At 42.3% G+C, this 21,361-nt stretch overlaps 1 protein-coding gene across 10 annotated transcripts in view; it reads right to left on the reverse strand.

Moving 5' to 3' along the window:
* TP53BP1 (tumor protein p53 binding protein 1) overlaps positions 1 to 21,361 on the reverse strand; it is a 91,253-nt gene that overhangs the window by 57,564 nt on the left and 12,328 nt on the right. For 8 of the 10 annotated variants that reach the window (XM_033920075.1, XM_033920078.1, XM_033920079.1 and 5 more), the window contains exons 2-7: positions 14,497 to 14,684; positions 13,159 to 13,258; positions 10,065 to 10,152; positions 7,091 to 7,161; positions 4,225 to 4,383; positions 356 to 434 (exon numbers count right to left, since the gene is read on the reverse strand). In XM_033920075.1, coding sequence (XP_033775966.1) covers positions 356 to 434; positions 4,225 to 4,383; positions 7,091 to 7,161; positions 10,065 to 10,152; positions 13,159 to 13,258; positions 14,497 to 14,676 — 677 coding nt within the window. In that variant the 5' untranslated portion in view covers positions 14,677 to 14,684. Of the gene's footprint in view, positions 1 to 355; positions 435 to 4,224; positions 4,384 to 7,090; positions 7,162 to 10,064; positions 10,153 to 13,147; positions 13,259 to 14,496; positions 14,685 to 21,361 lie in introns of those variants that run through there. The other 2 variants (XM_033920080.1, XM_033920082.1) reach the window with 2 other exon arrangements.

The raw sequence follows: 21,361 nt of genomic DNA on the forward strand, positions 1-21,361 counted from the left end.
TAAAACATTGTGGTCCTGCGCTGGTAGGATCACATAAATCCATGTTATTCTTTTTAGAGCTTCTAAAAATACCGTAGTTAGGATGGAATGTAAATGTCTCCCCAGAACTCTTCAACCCACAATATTCAGTCTGGGTCCCTCAACGCATATCTAAACATTGCAAATTTTAAAACCCAAACCAAATTATAGAAGGCTTTGAATGACAGAAGTTCTACTGCGAACAGAGACTGCTAGTACTCATTCTTAGACTGGATCACTTTCCCCTAATATTGATACCCAGGGCTTCAAATAAAATATAACATGGCTTACATTAACACAAGTACAAGCTGCTGCAGTAAAAAGTAGCTTTTTTTACCCCTTGGCTTTATCTCCTGGATGGTGTAATGTACAGCTCTCTCTGGCAGAAGAGGCTTCATCTCTATCAGTATTTAGGTCTAATAAAAAAGAAGGAGAAAAATGTTAAGATACTTTTGAAAACAAACTAGACCATAAAAGATCCCCTTTTAAACCAAATGAATAAAACGCACAATTAGAGAGAGAAAAAATGATATGGAAAAGGTTCAGTTCTGTTCGCATCCAGCTATATACATATATGAAAAGATGAAGCTGAATGATAATGAAATACTTTCTAGTATTTCTGGTAAGGTGATTGCTAGTAACAGAATAGAAGTGCCTAAGTCTTAGAACAAGGAACAGGTCACTGTGCCCAGCTCTGAAGTCAGGCTTACCATTCTGTAATTTCCCAGATCTCCCATGGAGCCCGTTTTAAAAATCAACATAATATTGGCCACCCTCCAATCGTCAGGTATTATAGATGATTTTAGTGACAAGTTACAGATCAATTTCATGTTTGAGTTCTTTTAGTACCCTGGGATGTATACCATCCTGTCCAGGTGATTTATCACTTTAACTTGTCAATTTGGCCTAGTACATCTTTCAGAATCGCTAACAAAAATGGTTGCTGCAAAGTCTTGCAGCAGCCATTTTCATTAGTGGCTCTACACAGGGCAGGAGTTTAGGAGGATCACTCTTATCCTGGTTCACCGCAAGACCACCAAGGCATGCAAGGTACACCTTTGCAGGGTCCAGGAGGCAAGAGTGTGGTGCAGATTTGGCCAGGACAAGAGATGGGAGGGGTCACTCCTGTCCCATCTCATCACTGGCTTAATGAAACCTCGCCTCAGGAGAAGTCAAATAGGGCAAATAGAAAGAGAGGCAAGTGAGATATCTTAGCCAACCACAAATAGTTACATTTATTTATTCCAATATAATGTCATAAAACAGTCCAGAATGAATTCCAATTGGAGACCAAAGTCTTTTCTGTGAAAGTCCCAAGTAGGATCCCAGTTTCAGTTATGCCTTCCTCAGGGGACATAGACTTGTTTTCCGAATAAATGTTCCGAGTGTGCAAAATCTCAAGACACACTGTCTCCTTGATGCTATGACGCCTTTACGGTGACAGTGTGTCTTGAGATTTTGCACGCTCAGACAAAGGACATGGGGGGAGGGAGGGGCAGGCCACCTTGGGGAAGGCAGGTATGTGGATATCAGGGAAGGGAGGAAGAAGGAGAGGGAGCATTACCTATAGAATATAAACCTTCAGTTTACATTTGAGCCAAACTTTTTCCCCTCTTTTTGGGGAGAGAGAAAAAAAAAAAAAGGTTACCTCGGTTTATATTCAAATATATATGGTACTTGTTACAGTTAGACAATTTTTGAATCCAGAGAATAGTCATTTGAAATTTGAGATTATCAAGCTCCCTTCTTTGTACAGTCCTACATATAAAAAAGAGCTCATGGTTTTAAAATCAGCCAATTACCAGAAATCCAGCAACATCGATAAATTTTTAGACCTTGCCGGTCTTCACAGAAGATCACTGAGAGCTTATCAGTGAGTCAATTCTTAAGATTAAGGAAATTATGCTCCAAGACTAAATAGTTTGAAGCAAGATCAAAGAAATGAAAAAAAGAGGATTATTGGCACTATTCTTAGGGGCAGAGAGAGTCAGACAACCTTCTTCTTTTTTTTTTTTTTTATATATCTTTATTCATTTTTAAAATATGAAAACAAGTGTACAATAAATCAAGTCATAATATACATTTTTCACTTGAAACTCTACAGTCATCTTATACTATAAATTACCTCCCATCCCTCCCTTTCCAAATATATTTGTAATTACCTATCACATTTTCATAAAACCCACCATATACATACTAAATGGGGATAAATACAATTATTTATTATAGTAATCTATTAATGGTCCCCACACATCTTTAAATTTTTTAAAATAACCTTTTCTAACCGCCAATGGTTTTTTCCATTTCATACACATGACACACCGAACTCCACCAGAAACAGTAGTTCAACCCTCTATAGTCTTTCCAATTGTGTGTTATTTGTTGGATGGCAACTCCTGTTAAAATCATTAACAGCTTATTATTATTTGAGGAGATTTGACTCAGACAACCTTCTTAATATATAGCATGATGAAACAGAATAAGATTAAAAAGACTGTCTGTTAAATTTCATGTGTCTTAGCAGAAGCATTAGCAAGATACTCCACAAAGAGTGGAATATTCCCATAGAACACTGACTATTTTTCATGATGGCTTATAGAAGAGAAAAGAATAGCAAAAGAACTGATAGCTCTTTCTGCTTTGGCAGCCATGCTTGGCGGGAGACTGTTAACTACACGCCATGCTCCCATTGCCTTTCCCCCTCTCCTAGAGTGGTTACCCCCAGACTCTTTGTCATGTGAGAATTTGCCTCTGCATAACATGAAGGGTTGCCAGTGCTAGTTATATGAGAAGATACCATGCATATTAAAAAAATAAAGCTATCCCAACCAGGCAGAAGGTATGATCATTTAAAGGAAGGCCCCACGCCACTACTGAAACGGTTTTGGAGCACCAGAAAGAGGCATAAATTAAAATGACAGGATGGGAGAAGGGAGATGCAGAAAGCAAAGGTTGGGGAGGGGTACAGAAGGTTGACAGACTGAAATATGTGTCAGGCCCTCCCCTTAAACCCACACCCACTTGACCTTAAAAATAGTCAAAAAGTTTTGTGATCTATTTGTGGGTATATACGGAGGCAAAAGGGAGATTATAAAATGGTTTATTTGCAAATGAAGAATCCTAGCACTGGTCCCAGAAGAGCAAGAAGCCTAGAGGAGACAGAGAAGAGGAACAAACACATCCAACCCACTTCCTCTCCCAATGACTGATGCTGCTTTCTTTTCCTTCCCCAAGACTAGCGCATCTGTCCTTCACACCCCTTCCGATGACTAGCACTAATGTCCCCCCCTCCCATCCTTCCCAATGACCATCTATGCTACTTTTCCCCATCACCATCGTTGTGCTGCTGTTCCCCCCCCCCCAAGATGACCAGCGCTTCTGCTCTCCACCACATCCCCGTGTCTGGCGCTAGCGTCCTCCCCTGAATGACCACTGGCATGCTATTGTCCCTCCCTCTGCCCTCCACCACCACACCCGATGACCAACACTAGTGTCCTACTCCCTCTGTCTCTCCCCCTCCCTGATGACCATCGGCACGTTGCTGCCCCTCCTTCCACAACCCCTCTCCCAAGATGACCGACGCTGCTGTCATATAGCAGGACCCCCCCTCCCACTGACACTGAACGTAACCACGCTGAACAAGCTGCCAGGGATCCTCCGTGTTGGGCCAGTGTAGGATCTTGAGCTTCTGTGCATGCTCAAGGTCTTATATTGGCCCAACACGGAGGATTGCTGGCAGCTTGTTCAGCATGGATAAATGCGATGCAGTTGGGGGAGGGGGGGGTCCCCGGTGTATGATAGCAGCATCAGTCATCTTGGGAGAGGAGCTGTAGAACAAGAGACAGCAGCGTGCAGGCAAGTACACCCATTTGTGGTGGGTGGAGTGCAGAAGTGCACCGATTGTTAGAAGGGAGGGGGAGTGGGGACATAAGAATTACCGCTGCTGGGTCAGACCAGTGGTCCATCGTGCCCAGCAGTCCACTCATGCGGCAGCCAGTCATTGGGGGGGGGGGGGGGGACTAGAATATAAAACGAGACCCCCATTTTTGGGCCTCTGTTTGGCCCCAAAATCTTGGTTTATATTTGAGTATATACAGTAAATAGAGGCATCAAAACAGAGCAGTCATAGACCCTCATCCAGAGAAGCAGCTGTGCCTACAAGAGAATAAGATGAATTCAACAGAAGAGACGTTGCTGTTCTCTTACCTTTAGAATCTTCTCTTCTAGCTCCAAAAGCATTGGAGTTGTCACACATAGACCGTGCCTGTTCACCAACACTGTCTTTGTTTAAGCTGCTGTGATCCTCTAAATTCTGGCTCTGCGACAGCTCTAGGGCTCCAAAAGCCAGTTGCGACGTGCCAGAATCTAACATACAAAATAAATACGTCATGCACAGACTGATGCCTTCCCAAGTGACAAATAGTAACTGAAATTTAGGTGCAAAGACAGTAGGAAATCAGACAGAAGAATAATTATTTACCTGTTAAAGATAACATTCAAAGAGAGTCACACAGGCAGGCAACATGATCGGTCATGTACAGTGAATAAAAAGCATCACTCAAGCTCTAGAATATTCCAAAATTGTACCACCACTAGATGGCACTACAGCCTTCGATGTCAAATATCCTTGGCTCCTCATTTAAGATTTTATTTTCTAATACATGTAAAATGTTTCTAATATGTCAAGAAAAGTTGAATTATTAAAGCCTACTCTCCAATGTTCCCAGAATAGGAAGGAGAAAAACAAAATAAAAAAGAGATAATGTGAAATAGCCCATACATTACTAGCCCTTACATTTTTTGAAAGGTGTCATCTTTACCCTCCTCGAATTACTGAGCAAGTGAGGGAAGATCTCCAAAAAATATATACAATATTGGTAGAGCAAGGTACATTTATCCAAAAATCTGTCCCTCTCTCCTGATCTCCACAAATTACTCCCTAACTTTGAAAAAATAGAAAATATATTGGATTCTTCACCCTAGCACTCAAATCACACAGGTATTAAAGCACCTAAATCTAGCTGCAAAGTTTTATATTTTTCAAATTTGGATTTCTATTATATAAGGGTTAAACCCTACCTATAGATTTTACACAGAGCTGCAGAATTAAAAATATATGCCTGAAGCAAGGATGACCTTTGGCCTACATCTGCAGCTCGCTGAGCTACTGCAACATGGACTGGAAATTGCATCATAACCCCATGCCCAGAGGTGGCAAGATGACCCCCAGCCATAGTGGTACCTGAACATTCTGGATGCTACCAGCAAGGAGCTGAGATTACTGGAATTCCTCCCAAGGTGACATGGAGGTATTTCTGGAGATGCTCAGGTCAAGAGGTTAGAACAGGAGGCATCAACATCTCATCTTCTAAAATAAGCCCTAGGACCAGAGGGTATAAAGAAGCATCCCCATGGTTCTGTTCAGTTCTGCTCTACTCTATGGCTGGCTGATCTACACTACTCTAAGGCTGTGCCCTCTATGATACAGAGGTCTAATCCTGAGGCCTATGACTTGAGTTGGAACCTGCCTGCTCCTTAGGCTTGATGCCAGAGGCCTGAGCCCAGACAACAGCCTTGGTTGTAACCATTCTGGTGTTCTTGCCTTGTCATCTCCCTTGCCAGAGTTTCAGGAGCCCGAGAAACCTCTACTATGCTGTCAGTGTGCTGGGCATTGCTCCAGGTGATTTGCATCATTTCAGAGCTCCTGCAGCCCGAGAAGTAATCTACCCCAATATTACACTGCTGCAGAAACACACTTTCAAGCAAAGTTCAGCACTTCCACAAGCCACAGAGATTATCAAAAAAACAGAAAAGATCCCAACAACAATATGTGAGCAACCTGCCGATATCCTCAAGCAACTCCATTAAGTTATATGCAACTTACTTGTACCACCTGTGCTAGCGAATTATATAGGGCTTCTCTCTAGATCAGGGGTGAGCAATTCCGGTCCTCGAGAGTCACAGGCAGGTCAAGTTTTCAGGATATCCACAATAAATATGCATGAGATAAATTTGCATCTCAAGGAGGCAGTGCATGCAAATCCATCTCGTACATATTCATTGTGGACATCCTGAAAACCTGACCTGCCTGTGGCTCTCGAGGACCGGAATTGCCTACCCCATGCTCCAGATGCCTGGGCAGCGTGCCTCTATGGCAGGGGTGTCAAAGTCCCTCCTCGAGGGCCGCAATCCAGTCGGGTTTTCAAGATTTCCCCAATGAATATGCATGAGATTTATTTGCAAGCACTGCTTTCATTGTATGCTAATAGATCTCATGCGTATTCATTGGGGAAATCCTGAAAACCCGACTCGATCTTTGACACCCCCTACTCTATGGAGTACAGATCAAAAGCAACTTGCAAATCTGTAACACCAACTGACAGATCTTGATGCTGTCTTCTAGACCTGACTAGCTCACATAGTGAATGCAATGCCTCTTTACCTATTACAAAACTGTACTGTTGCAAATTGCTCTCTCTCCTGCCCTTATAAGCTGTACCTGGATTTACTTTGCTTTTATTTTAAATGATTTATGGTTCTACAGTTTATGTAGAGGTCTGCAAAAATATGTAACTTTTAGGCAACATTTGTTCATTTTCCCTTCTGTAAAAGGTTGTGAAAGCAAGAAATTCCTAAATCACTCTGTAGCATCTCAGGCAGCTTCTCATGAAAAAGAATTTCGATCATTGTTGCTCACAGCTGTTTCTTACAGACATTTTAGAAAACAGCTAAAAACCTATCTTTTCTCCAAATACCTGACTAGTTGACTCATTCAAATATACGATTATGTTTAATGTTTATAATTTTTTGTAAACCGCGTAGAACTTTTTCGTAACGCGGTCTATAAGTATAATGTTATGTTATGTTACTATATAGTTTGAGAAATTTTTACAGAAAATTGAGGAAAAGATCAGCAAGTCGACCACACTGACATCTTCTGAGATTTTACTGCACAGATCAGACAGCTTTTACGCTTGTACTGCTATAACCTAGAAGACTAAGAAAGAAATACTCTTCGCTCTGAATTTCTATGCTTTGAGGGGTTACTCCAGACTGGAAAACAAAAAGTTACCTTCAACAAGGTGTGAATGCGTAGTGTTCGTAGCATCATTTTCCTTCTCCTCCTCTTCTTTGGCAAAGTCGCTGTCAACAAAAGTAATAAAGGAGGAACAAATTGGGAAAAACAATGCTTACAAAGGAACCTCTGTGGGAGAAGGGGGTTACGAAACATCTGAATGGCACGTCCCTGCTTAAGCAACTAAAAAGTAATTCTATACCAATGCACTCAAGTCTGCTGGTATGGGAAAAGCTATTCCCTTTCATTCCTAATTCATAGAAACACAGAATAAGGTAGCAGCTAAAAATAAACAATTTTCTCCCTACCATTGTCACAATTCAATGATTGAGGTGTGCAGCAGAATTCATAGTCAAAGGAATCCAACAAGAGCACACAAAACTCTTCTGCTACTGTCCCAGAACTCAAAGACCTCAGTCTCATTTCATTAAGGCTCTCTGAGCTGGAATTTTAACCAATAGCCTAGAAGCAAAAACTCTAGTGCTGTGACTTCACCGTATATACTTGAATATAAAACCCATCCGAATATAAATCGAGAACATTTTTCATCCTTTTTTTAGGGGAAAATGTTATAAACTGATGGTTTATAATTAAGTACATGTAATCTTTTCTCTCTTTTCTTCCCTCCCTTCCCCATAACATCCTTGCTCCTCCCTTCCCTCCCATCCAGCTCTGAACCCAGTGTCCTCACCTCTGGACGCACTGGTCCAGTGGTGAACTGGGGCAGAAGCAATACCCCTCGTCCCTGAAGAGAGGTGTCGTGTCCTGCCCCAGCCAGCTCTGCATCCCCCTCCCAGACCCACAGGGTTCTCCCTGGGCCTACCTTACAACTTTGGTGGTCCAGCGGTGAGTTGGAGGAGGAACAGTCTTCCTGCACTCCTGCCCGTGCAGCCTCTACTAAAAGTGGCTCACGAGATTGCTCACGCAACAAATGGCAACTCAACTGTGAAGGAATCACAAATGCAGAAGACTTAAAAGAGGCACCAAACTGCCACTACCAATGCAGGCGTGTTGGACAAAACACGACTCGTGTCGAGTCATTTATGTCTTTATCACAGCACTGTCCAATAAAGCCTGACTGATGATTGTTTCCAAGTTTCCACTGGTCTGTTGTCCACTCCGTTTCTGCTGTTACTACGTTACAGCTTACCATATACCTGAAGGACCAAATGCAGATATATGGATGGAGGGGCTAAACTCAAGACAACTTCTTTGTACTGTTAAACAAGACAAAAAGAACTGATCTAAGTTACAGTGTGTGTAGCAAGTTAGTCCAGGTGTGGAATGAGTGTATAGTCAGTCACCCTATGTATTAAAGGCTTGGGAGAAGAGCCAGGCTTTCACCTGCTTCCTAAAGTAGAGGTAGTCTTGAGTTAGACGTAGGTCCTCTGGGAGTAATTATCAAAGGGAGTGAAATACAGGTGCCATGGAGAAAGGAGTCAGATGGAAGAACTGGACAGAGATCTGATCAGAAACCAGGGCAGACATTTCCCTAATGTTTCCCTCTGAATTCTGCAGCTACTAGGATGGATTCAGGCAGGAGATTTCCCTGTTCCTGGAAAGATAAGTAAGACAGGAGGAGGGTGAGCTGATCCCGAGAGTCTCAGATATAAAGCCCCTCCTCTCCTCCCTCTACAGAAAGGGAACTGGGTCTCTCGGGTGCAGGACACAGAAGGTTTCTGCTTCCTGTTCTGAATCTTTTCTGTCCTTTGTAGTCCTGCAGACATTAGAGGAAGATGGATGTGGGGAAATCTACTGCTTATTCCTAGCATAAAGCAGCATAAAATATGTTTTACTCTTTGGGACCTTGCCAAGTACTCGTGACCTGGGTTGGCTACTGTTTGCAAAAGGATACTGGGCTTGATGAGCATGCGGTCTGTCCCAGTATGGCAATGGTTATGTCATTATGAGCTTTATAATGAAGACCATCGACCATTTTAGTAGCCTTCCTCTGGACCGATTCCATCCTGTTTATATCTTTTTGAAGGTGCAGTCTCCAGAATTGTACACAATATTCTAAATGGGGTCTCACCAGTCTTATACAGGGGCATCACTGCCTCCTTTTTCCTACTGGCTATTCTTCTCCCTATGCCCCCAAGCATCCTTCTAGCTTTCGCCGTTGTCTTTTCTACCTGTTTGGCCACCTTAAGATCATCACATACGATTACACCCATGTTCCGCTCTTTTTTTGTGCACAAAGGTCTTCACCTCCTAAACTGTACCGCTTCGTTGGATGTTTGCACTCCAACTGCATTTCCCTGCATTTCTTAGCATTAAATTTCAGTTGTCAAATTCCAGACCATTCTTCCACTCCACTAGGAATATCTACCCTATCGCAGATATTGGTTATCATCCACAAAGAGGCAAACCTTACCAGCCAGACCTTCAGCAATATCACTTAGAAAAATGTCAAAAAGAACAGGTAAAAGCACTGTAAACTGGCATCCCTTGTATTTATCTTATCACTCCTCATATCAGTTCATTCCCTACGCTCCTTATACAACCTTCAATTTGCTATCCCTACCAGATTTGACAATTAACCATTATAGCGTGTTCTATTGTATTGGTCCTCACCTTGAACACTCTTCCACTCAAGTTATGCATGGAAAATGTCCCTTACAAAAAAGGGCCACTTCTTTACTCAGGCTTTTGGGGGACCTGGCAAAATAAAGTGAGTCCTATTAACTGATCAGCATCTATGCCTGTTAATTTCATGTATCCCCCCTTTCCCAATGGCCCTTTGTATAGATGTATAGACGATGATTTCTTGTCTTTCTCATTTTCTTAGGTTCATCTCATGTCGTATTACTGCATTCCTCTCAAATAAACAGTTTTGCTAAAGGGTCAGGAAAGGAGTTAAAACAAGTTTAAACAATGTGAGCTTCTAAGATGCCCTTTAGTCAACATGAACAGAACCGCAAGTCTGATCTTATTAACACACAAGACAGTAAAATTGTTCCAGTTTCAGTACCTGGTCTTCCCGCTGAGGCACGGTAACCTGTCAATCACCTGGCTAAGACATCCGTTGGCATCAGAGGGAGGAGATGTTTCCATGGGATCTGAAAGAATGTCATGGAATTCTGTTAGCACAAATTATTTCAAAAGATTTCTGGGTGAATCCAACACATATCATGCTACTTCACAGCCTCTTCCTTTTACGAGTCAATATTTTCTCTCAGAGACCCGCTGCACTTCATCCTGCTTCCTCATTACTAAACATAAGGACCAACAGTTCACCACACCACCAAGCGATATTAAGAATGGCAGTCAAACCCACCCCACTGTGACACTGGGATTACCAGCCCCCATTCATAAGACCATAAGAATTGCCACTGCTGGGTCAGACTAGTGGTCCATCATGCCCAGCAGTCTGCTCACGCGACGGCTCTTAGGTCAAAGACCAGTGTCCTGAGACTACCTTACCTGCGTGTACATTCTTGTTCAGCAGGAACTTGTCTAACTTTATCTTGAATCCCTGGAGGGTGTTTTCCCCTATAACAGACTCTGGAAGAGCGTTCCAGTTTTCTATCAACTCTCTTGATGAAGAAGAACTTCCTTATGTTTGTACGGAATCTGTCCCCTTTTAACTTTAGAGAGAGTGACTTCTTATTCTCCCTACCTTGTAGATGGTGAACAACCTGTCTTTATCTACTAAGTCTATTCCCTTCATTATCTTGAATGTTTCGATCATGTCCCCTCTCAGTCTCCTCTTTTTAAGGGAGAAGAGGCCCAGTTTCTCCAATCTCTCACTGTACGGCAACTCCTCCAGCCCCTTAACCATTTTAGTCGCTCTTCTCTGGACCTTTTCGAGTAGTACTGTGTCCTTCTTCAAGTACGGCGACCAATGCTGGATGCAGTAGTCCAGGTGGGGCATAACATGGCCCGGTACAGCGTCATGATAACCTTCTCTGGTCTGCTTGTGATTCCCTTCTGATATTTGGGCCAGCAGAGTTTTCTAACCAACTACCACCCGACTCCAACTCCCATCCAACAACTGTGATATGTGCAACTTTCTCCTACTCAATCTACCCATCACTACCACAGACACTGGATTTAACACTGTCCAATTCAGGCCATCAGCTTTCCATTTCCTGACATTTAATCCTGGCAGCTTCCCTCATCTTTACCATTGATAAAGGAACCAGCAACCCTTCTTTTTTTCATTCCAAAGCAAATAACTTTTTATTTTTATTTTTTTAATTCTTTATTCATTTTTACATCTTACAACAAGTGTGTCAGAAAATAACATTTGAACTTATACAATATCACTTGATTATCTATCATAATCAACTTAAATTATAATATATAAACCCTCCCTCCCATCCCTACTATTTCATTAAATATATCATATTATATAATCTTTTCTGTTAATCTAAATATTTAATACAAGATTAGAAATTCCCCCCACCCCTCACTTTGCAATTGTACCAATAAGGGAAAAATGATATTTACTCATTACAATATTCTATTAATAGACCCCAAACCTCCTGAAATTTATTAAAATTTCCTTTCTGTGTGGCTAGCGTTCTTTCCATCTTATAAATACATATATATGACCAGGGCTGTGGAGTCGGAGTCGGAGGAAATTTCGGGTACCTGGAGTCGGAGTCAGAAGTACAAAAAACTGAGGAGTCGGAACATTTATCTACCGACATTTATCTGCTGACAGTATGATGCAGGACCTAGTACTACTGGAACAGTGGTCATCGACTTGGCAGCTATGCTTTAATGCTAAAAAGTGTAAAGTAATGCACCTGGGTAAGGGAAATCCATGCAGAACTTACATCCTAAATGGTGAGACCTTGGCTAGGACCACGGCAGAACGTGATTTAGGGGTGATCATTAGTGATGACATGAAGGCTGCCAATCAACTGGAAAAGGCTTCCTCCAAGGCAAGGCAAATGATGGGTTGTATCCGTAGGGGTTTTGTCAGCAGGAGACCTGAAGTGATGATGCCACTGTACAGATCCATGGTGAGACCTCATTTGGAGTATTGTGTTCAATTCTGGAGGCCACACTACCGGAAAGATGTGCGGCGAATTGAGTCGGTTCAGCGAATGGCCACCAGGCTGGTCTCGGGACTCAGGGATCTCACGTATAAAGAAAGGCTAAATAAGTTACAGCTGTAATGTAATGTAATGTAATTTATTTCTTATATACCGCTACATCCGTTAGGTTCTAAGCGGTGTACTCACTAGAGGAGCGAAGAGAGAGGGGGGACATGATTGAGACGTTCAAATATGTCACGGGCCGTATCGAAGTGGAAGATGATATCTTCTGTCCTATAGGTCATTCGACCACCAGAGGGCATCCGCTGAAAATCAGGGGAGGGAAATTTCGAGGTGATTCCAGGAAATACTTCTTCACAGAAAGGGTGGTCGATCATTGGAACAGTCTACCTCTGCAGGTGATTAAGGCCAGCAGCGTGTCAGATTTTAAGAGAAAATGGGACATTCACGTGGGATCTCTAAGGGAGTAAAGTCAGGGGGGTGGTTCATTGGAGTGGGCAGACTTGATGGGCTATAGCCCTTTTCTGCCGTCATATTCTATGTTTCTATGACTCCATTTTTGAACTTGGCATACCAATCACGAGCGATTCTTTCAGCTATAGCACCCACTATATACACAGCACAAATGTTGCGAGCAGCTTCTGCGGCCTTAGAACCTTGATTAAAAGCGAAAAGAAGGTGGTGTCGAAAATGCTCATTTCTCTCAACTTGACATTCCATTTTAACGATCTGAAAATTAACCAGTGCTGTGGAGTCGGAGTCGAGGAGTCGGAGGAAATTTCGGGTACCTGGAGTCGGAGTCTGAAGTACAAAAAACTGAGGAGTCGGAACATTTATCTACCGACTCCACAGCCCTGTATGTGACACAGAGAATTCCACCAGAAACTGTAGTTTAGTCTACTCCAGTACCAGCAACTCTTCTTGTTATTCAGCATAGGGTCTTAAAACACTGCAGCAGAACACGTCCTCCATAGCTGACAGAAAGTGCTGAACTTTGTGCCTCCCCCTCCTCAGAATACTGTCACCATTAGAAAAGTGTTCATACCTCCCCCTCACCTGTTGTCTGGTTCTCCTTCAGTGGCTCAGTGAAGACCCTACTGTCTTCTTCTCTTCCTCCAGTCAGTGCATTGCTGCTCTGAGGGTTAGATAAGGGCTTCTGTAAGGACACACAGTTATGTTATTCACACCACTTTTTGTTCTTATAAGAACTACTTTCATCCAAATAGATCCCAAAACAACTATAGAGATTACTGAACCACAGACACACACTTACTTTCCTCACCTCTTCCATTCTTTTTTCCCTATTCTCAAAACTATCCCACATGACTACGTTTTGCTGCTGCTTAGTTCCTGTAACACCAAGTTTGGAGAAAAATTGCAGTCGCAGTACCACCAAAGACCAAGCACAACTTACAAAGCTATTCGTGAACACAATTTTCTGAGGCAATAAAGAAGAACCTTCCCAGACTCCCTCTCTCTCATGTTCTTAAGGTAGCCACCACATATTGATTGAAAAGGTTACTCAATATCCCATACACTATTAGTCAGGTAGACTTGACTACTACTACTGTGTTTCCCCGAAATTAAGAGTGTCATATTAATTTGGGGTCCAAAAAACGTATTAGGGCTTATTTTTGGGGATATCTTTCTATCCCTCCCTCCCATCCCCCTGTGCAGCAGAACCCCACCGACCCTCCCACCGTGAGACTGACATACCTCAGCTCTGAGGCTTCCAAAAACAGCAGTGGCGGCAGCGCTCAGAACGGGCTGTTTTGCGGCCTTCTCTCAGCTGCATCAATGATGATGTCATCAGTGACATGACAGAGGGAGGTCCCGGTGGAGAAGGCCGCGAAGCAGCCTGTTCAGAGCACTGCTGCCGCTGCTGTTTTTGGAGACCTCGGAGCAGAGGTATTTCAATTTCAGGCGGGAGGGTCACTGGGGTTCTGCTGCACAGGGGGATGGGAGGGAGGGATAGAAGACAGAGGGAAGGCCCAATCCCAGCAGGGAAGACCACGAAGCAACCCGTGTGTCAAGGATGGAGTCGGAGAGTGTCAGGGACATTCAGGAGGGGCTTCAGGATCGTTCTTAACTAGGGCTTATTTTGGGGGTAGGGTTTATATTAGGAGCATCTTTAAAAATCATGTTTAGGGCTTATTTTCGAGATCGGTCTTCTTTTCAGGGAAAACACAGTACTACTGCTTATCATTTTTATAGCGTTACTAGGCATATGCAGCGATGTACATCATAAAGTCACTGCTTATTCCTAAGTATAAGCAACCAGAAATGGATCTACTCTTTGGGATCCTGCTGGACATTTGTGATCTGGATTGGTCAGCTGTAAACAGGATGCTGGACTTAATGGACCTTTGCTCCCTGTACATCTCCATAGCTTACCAACACAGGGCTCTCCACTCCAGCCTGCAGTTGTGAAATGTGACGTGCTAGTAAGCCAAACTTTGCTCGCTCAGTGTCATCTTCAGTTATAGCACTTTCAGGCTGGGAGTCCTCAACAATCAGACAAGGTGTGTCCTGCTGAGAGAAATCCGGATCCAGCTGACTTCCACTGGGGTCCATTCGTTGCCCTAGATCAAGAAGAGGTCTCCGAATTACAAGAATTTGAAAGATGTGAACCAAATCTCCTCACAGCTCATGAGCATAAGGGAAATCCAAAATGAAAGCACACAACGTCAACCAATTCAGTACTTAAGAGATCAGTGCATAAATGATAGATTTTTCTGGAGCTATTACTCGTATTAGCTAACTGTTTGACAAAAAAAGGTGTTATGGTGTTAGCACTGTAAAATGCATCAAATTCATGAACGCTTACCAATTCCATTCGCCCCATCCTGTTTTTACACTTGTCTACTACTTTAATTTAGAAAGTCACAATTAGTTTTCCCCTCTCTTGGAATTATGTTTCAGATCTGAAAGTTTGTCCAAGAGGATGCATAGAAAGGCAAACAAAAAACATGAACTATGGAACAAATACATTCAGAAAAACATTTTAAACAAAAGGTTGGTGGTTATCACAGAACCGGTCAACAGAGCATGCTATATAAAGAAACAAGCATTTTGAGTTCAGTTCCTTCAAGTTACTTTTGGGCTTCTGGAAAACAAACCGATGAAAAATATTCAGTATCATACCTGTTACTTCCTAATATATCTCCCCCCCCCCCATACACACACATTTTACAAAGCAATGTTAGGCTTTTTTATTGACGGCTATGGCGGTATTAGCTCTAATGCTCATAAAATTCCTATGAGCGTCCGAGTTAATAGCACAGTGGCCGGTGATAAAAAAAGCCTAATGCAGCTATGTAAAAGGTGGGGATTTGTCAGCAGATCTATAGGAATCACCTCGGAGCTGTTAAATGCGAGACCATTTTATGGAACTGAATTCCTTCTTCGCTGGAAGAACGCTGGTTCTTGGAGTTTTATTTTCCTTAAAAACAGAAAACCACCATCTCTTACTTTTCTTAGTCCCAAGAACTCATGGTTACTAGAAACTAATGCCTCCTTTTACGAAACTGCAATAGCCGCCCTGAATGGCCCGCGCTGCTCCCGACGCTCACCGAGTTCCTATGTGCGTCGGGAGCAGTGCAGGCCATTCAGCGCGGCTTCCCGCGCTGGAAACTGCTATCGCAGTTTTGTAAAAGAGGGGGATAAAGATAATCTTCTCCTGAATGTTGTCTCCCTTATCAACATTTCCACTGCGGCAGAAAAAGGCATGGGTTTTATACAGAAACCTACTGAATTCAGTCATCCTTGGAGAGAGACTGATTCCTGTGCTCTACCAGAACCGATTTCAATTATTTCTCCTATTCGTTTTCTAACCCGTTGTCCCCAGAGTTCAGAATGGGTTACAGGTTAAATATACATAATTTCAGTACAAGTTTTTATCCCAACAGGGGTCTAATATTAATATTCCTAATATACAGTGTACCTGTAACAATTTGACATAGTCATCCTTACAGTGCAAGATTTTCTGTACAAGTTTTATCCTAATAAGACACAGTTTACAGGTTGGATTTGCCATAGGTACAGTGCAAGATTTTACAACACAAGTTTTCCTTAAGTGACACATACTGGTACTGATATACATTTCTTTGTAGTTCAAGGTTCTCAGCACCACATCCTCCTAGAGTTGGCAGTCGTGTTCGGAGAGGCGTTTTGTAGCCGCCTCGATGGTGTCATCGAACAGTTTACCCACGCAGGGGAGGTTAGCCAACCGGTCCTGCAAGTTGGGGTCCATGTCGACCAGGCGCACCCCCTAGTGGAGCAGGAAGGCACGCATGCGTGGAGCAGCAAAGCAAACTTAAATCTTCAATCAAGTTTCCTTGAAAATGCTTCCGCATCGGGGCTCCGTAGATGACGTCACCCACATGTGAGAATATCATGCCTGCTTGTCCTGGGATAATATCATGACTAGACTACTGTAATACACTGGTCTAACAAGAGAGCTTGCATCAGCTGCAACTAATTCAGAATGCTGCAGCACGCCTGATAGAAGGCTGAAAGCGATGTGGCCACATTATATCCTTCCTGCAAAAACTACACTGGGTACCGGAACTTTACGGGGATACATTTAAATCTCTGTACTTGATTTTCAAGGTCCTCAGACAAAATGGCCCAGAACACTTAAAGAATAAGCTAACCCTTTACACACACCTTTTAAATCCCCGTGGTCCTCTCAAGGAGCATCACTAACTATACCCTCATCAAAAGAAGATGGATGATGTGACACTCGCCAGCGAGCCTTATCAGGAGGAGCCCCAACACTCCAGAATTTACTCCCAGAGGGGCTGCATCTAACTCCAGACTATCTCTACTTCAGCAAGCAGGTAAAAGCCTGGTTCTACATCCAAAACTTTAATACTGTTAGCATGATATTTCTGTGTAGCATTCTGTAATAATTTGGCTTATTCAGTTTTCTTGATAGTAGAGGGGGATATATGTGAAGGGGAGGGGAGACAGGGGTTTTGTTGATCCTTGCTCTGTATTATTTGTATTTATAAAATAGCAATTGTACAGAATATTGTTTCTTTTTATGCTTTTAATAAAATACGTTCAATATAAAATCCTAACTATTTGGAGGCTTGTGCAGATGAGATCAGATGGCTTGCGGGGACCGAGCTCGCGGGGATGGGGCGGCGATGGCGTTTTTTATTTCAGTCTTAGTAGTTTGCCGGTCCACAAATTACTTCTTTTATTTCTGCCAGTCCATAGGTGCAAAAATGTTGAAGAACACTGAGCTATAGGATAAGCTGTATTGTGGAAAAGCATTAGTGTTATACAGTATAATCCCACTATAACAGCCTTCAAGGGACCTGGAAAAACAGTCTGTTATATCCAGAGTTGCTTTTTTTTTTTTTTTTAATTTATTTAGGGCAACTTGAAACAATGTAAATTGATGAACAACATTCACTGCACAAGCATATCAGCAACATCAATAACAAAACTCAGCAAAATATTGGTATGACATGAAATGATTGCAAACCAGAATTGATACTATAGCATCGGCATGCCACGTGCCTTGTAGGTGTAGCCTGCGTGTCCCTTATAGCTGAATAAAACTACAGCTAAAAGTGGGTCTAGGGACCAAAATAGTTGTCTGGTATTTCCGAAAGTCTGTTATATGCAAGTCTGCTATATCCGATGATTTTCTGTATGTTTATAATGACGCTCGGCCGAGACCTCGTCCGCTATATGCGAGGTTTCGTTATAAGCAAGTACGGTATAACGGGATTATACTGTATCTATGTTATTTGAAAGTTCTAATGTGTACTTATTAGTTGTGGAGCAATTCTATTTGTTATTTATTTACTCACTGCCACCATTTTTATATTTAGTAATACTTATTAGTTGTTACATAAGTATTACGCTGACATTGTATTACCTCTTTCATTTGAATTTCAGTGCTGTTATAAGTATATTTTTGAAACTGTTTCATGGTAGTCCTATTATTAAGTTTCAATTTGCTGATTTTGAGTTTCTCTCTCATTTGTTTATACAATATGTGGTCTTTTTGCTACTGTTATGCTGTAAACAAACTTGAAAGTTTTATGTTGAGTTGTGAGTTGTACTTGCTGTACACCGCCTTGGGTGAATCTCTTCATAAAGGCAGTTAATAAATCCAAATAGATAAATAAAGACCATTTTTGGTCTTCCTCATCTGCCCAACTAAAACTTCCCTACCCACCCAGTTAAAAAATCTAGAACAGCAGCCTTGGAAATTAACACAACTAATATTGTAAAACAGAAAATCCTTCTGATGACAGGCTATGTAGCTATATCCAGGACTGCAAAAGTTTCAGCAGCCAGATCACTCAGGCACCTAGAACTTGGCACATGGGGCCCGATTCTAAAAACATCGCCCTAAACCAGGCGGTAGGCACCCTCCCATCACCTAACTTAATTGGTTTAATCGGTCCATTGTCTGTGCCGATTAAAATGCCATTAAAAAATGGAGCACCGTTATGCCTACAGAAGCACCTTACTGTGTCTAATGCTACCAAAGGGGTGGTTAATGCTAGAAGTGGCGTTAGGTGTTGTAAGATGCCTCTGTGGAAGTGATTCTCGTGAAAGGTAGGCCTTGAAAATCCTGTCATCTACTTTTCATACCTCAATTCACCAAAAAATAATCACTATATACCAGAGAAAGGGATAAAATACTTCTGAAAGCTAATCATACAAAACAAATGGAGAAAAAGACCTCAATATTTCCAGGTATCTCCTGGATATCTCTCTGTCAGCTTCAAAGCTGTTATAGGAAATACATCCTCGGTCTAAAAAAACTCCATTATCAGTTTTTAAATTTTTCAAAGTCCCATAATCCACTTCCAATATTCAAAATGGACTGTTATGAAGGTGATCCGGGAAATCTATGGACTGTTATGAAGGTGATCCTGAGAGCGAACATTGATTTATACAGATTGCTGTGGTTATAACGTCAAGACATGGATTCCTGCTATGAACTTTTTGCTACTGGAGATGAGACATTTCTGCAGATAAATATTAAGGCTACTAAAATGGTGTGTGGTCTTCATGATAAGGCATATGGGGACAGACTTAAAGAACTCAATCTGTATACTTTGGAGGAAAGACGGGAGAGGGGCGATATGAGAGAGACGTTTAAATACCTACGTAATATAAATGCACATGTTTGTCACCTACTTTTCATAGCTATGATTCTGTAAACGGCGCTATTGCGTGACTGACAAGCGACTGGCAGCCGCCGATAATAGCGCCATTTACAAAATCTGGGCCAAGGTGCCTACAATTCAGAAAAAAATCCCACAAGTAAAAAACATTATCCTGAAAATGTTTGCCTGAACTTATAGTTTCTAAATGTATTTCCATCCCTGGCTGCATCATCAAAGCCATGCCCTTCTTCTAGAAACCAACTTGTCTATTGAAACAATTAAGCCATTACACAGAATTTAAGCATTTATCATCATCCTGGACAAAATATCAGTTTGTTTCACTGTAACACAGCAAAGATGTTATGTTCACTCGTCACTTATTAAAACAATCTACCTGTTCTAGATTTGCAATATCCCACCCCTAGTAGTACAATTTGTAACTAAAATCCATATATTAATCTCATGCCTTACAGACTCACCGTTCTAACTGCAAATACACATGTCCCTGCCATGAAATATATATTGTTATACATACCTAATGCCCTAGTTTCGAGTCTCGTATAAGTCAGACGTACACAAATAATGGGAAAAAGAATGCTATAAGTGGGTTCTGGGGATGGGGCAGAGGAGTTTTGGCCAAGCTGCTTCTTTGGCATTCCAGGTTAAAACTAGCCTCTGTTAGTCATAACCAAATGATTAGAGTTTCCCCATTATTTTGTTATCTCCCTTATTCCTCTACCCATATTTCTCACTCTGTATCTCCTGCTCTTCCAGTACAAGCACTCTCATCTCTTTTCGCCTTTAAATACTAAAATTTTGCACCTCTTCTGTCAGTCATACATAAGGTTACTATATGGCTCCAGAAAAAAGGGGACGGATTGAGACATCCGGGTTTTACTTCCATTGAAAGCCACCAAGATGTCTCAATCTGTTCTTCTTACTTCCATTGCTTTCAATGGAAGTAAAACCCGGATGTCTCAATCCGTTCCCTTTTTTCTGGAGCCATATGGCAACACTAGTCATACATCTCAAACAACCCGAATCAAATTATAGTTCTCTGCACCTTGTGCCTTACATTTTGTCATATTTCTCAACATACTGTAAATTATAGGCCTTGCCTGCACTTGGTATTTTACATCCCAAACTGAAGCTAGAAAATGAAAAAATCTGACAGGCAATTTATATTACAACACTGGAGGTATTTCGCATATGTGTGCTACAGTATTATTCTAGGGCAGGAAAGCAGTGCATGCATCGAAGCGGAGGAAGATATCTTCTTTTTCAAGGGACCCACAGCAACAAGAGGGCATCCGTGGAAAATCAGGGGCGGGAAACTACGAGGTGACACCAGGAAATTCTTTTTCACTGAAAGGGTGGTTGATCGCTGAAATAGTCTTCCACTGCAGGTGATTGAGGCCAGCAGCGTGCCTGATTTTAAGGCCAAATGGGATCGGCACATGGGATCTATTCACAAGGCAAAGGTAGGGAAGGGTCATTAGGGTGGGCAGACTAGATGGGCCGTGGCCCTTATCTACCGTCTGTTTCTATGTTTCTATGCACCCAGATCTCATGCATATTCATTGGGGAAATCCTGAAAACCTGACTGGATTGGGGCCCTCAAGGAGGGACTTTGAGACCCCTGCTCTAGGTTGTAGACCAGGGATGGGCAACGAGGGCCGCAATCCAGTGGGGTTTTTAGGAGTTTCCCAATGAATATGTAGACAGTGGGAGGCAGTGCATGCAAATAGATCTCATGCAAATTCATTGGGGAAATCCTAAAGACCTGACTAGATTGCAGCCCTCGTTGCCCACCCCTGGTCTAGACCAGGGATAGGCAATTCCGATCCTTGAGAGCCGGAGCCAGGTCAAGTTTCCAGATCTCCACCATGAATATGTACGAGATGGATTTGCATGTACTGCCTCCTTGAGATGCAAATTTATCTCATGCATATTTATTGTGGATATCCTGAAAACCTGACCTGGCTCCGGCTCTCGAGGACCAGAATTGCCTACCCGTGGTCTAGACCAGTGATTCCCAACCCTGTCCTGGAGGAACACCAGGACAATCGGTTTTCAGGCTAGCCCTAATAAATATGCATGAGAGAGATTTGCATATG

The sequence above is a fragment of the Geotrypetes seraphini genome, chromosome 14 (assembly GCF_902459505.1).
Source record: "Geotrypetes seraphini chromosome 14, aGeoSer1.1, whole genome shotgun sequence".
Taxonomy (NCBI): domain Eukaryota; kingdom Metazoa; phylum Chordata; class Amphibia; order Gymnophiona; family Dermophiidae; genus Geotrypetes; species Geotrypetes seraphini.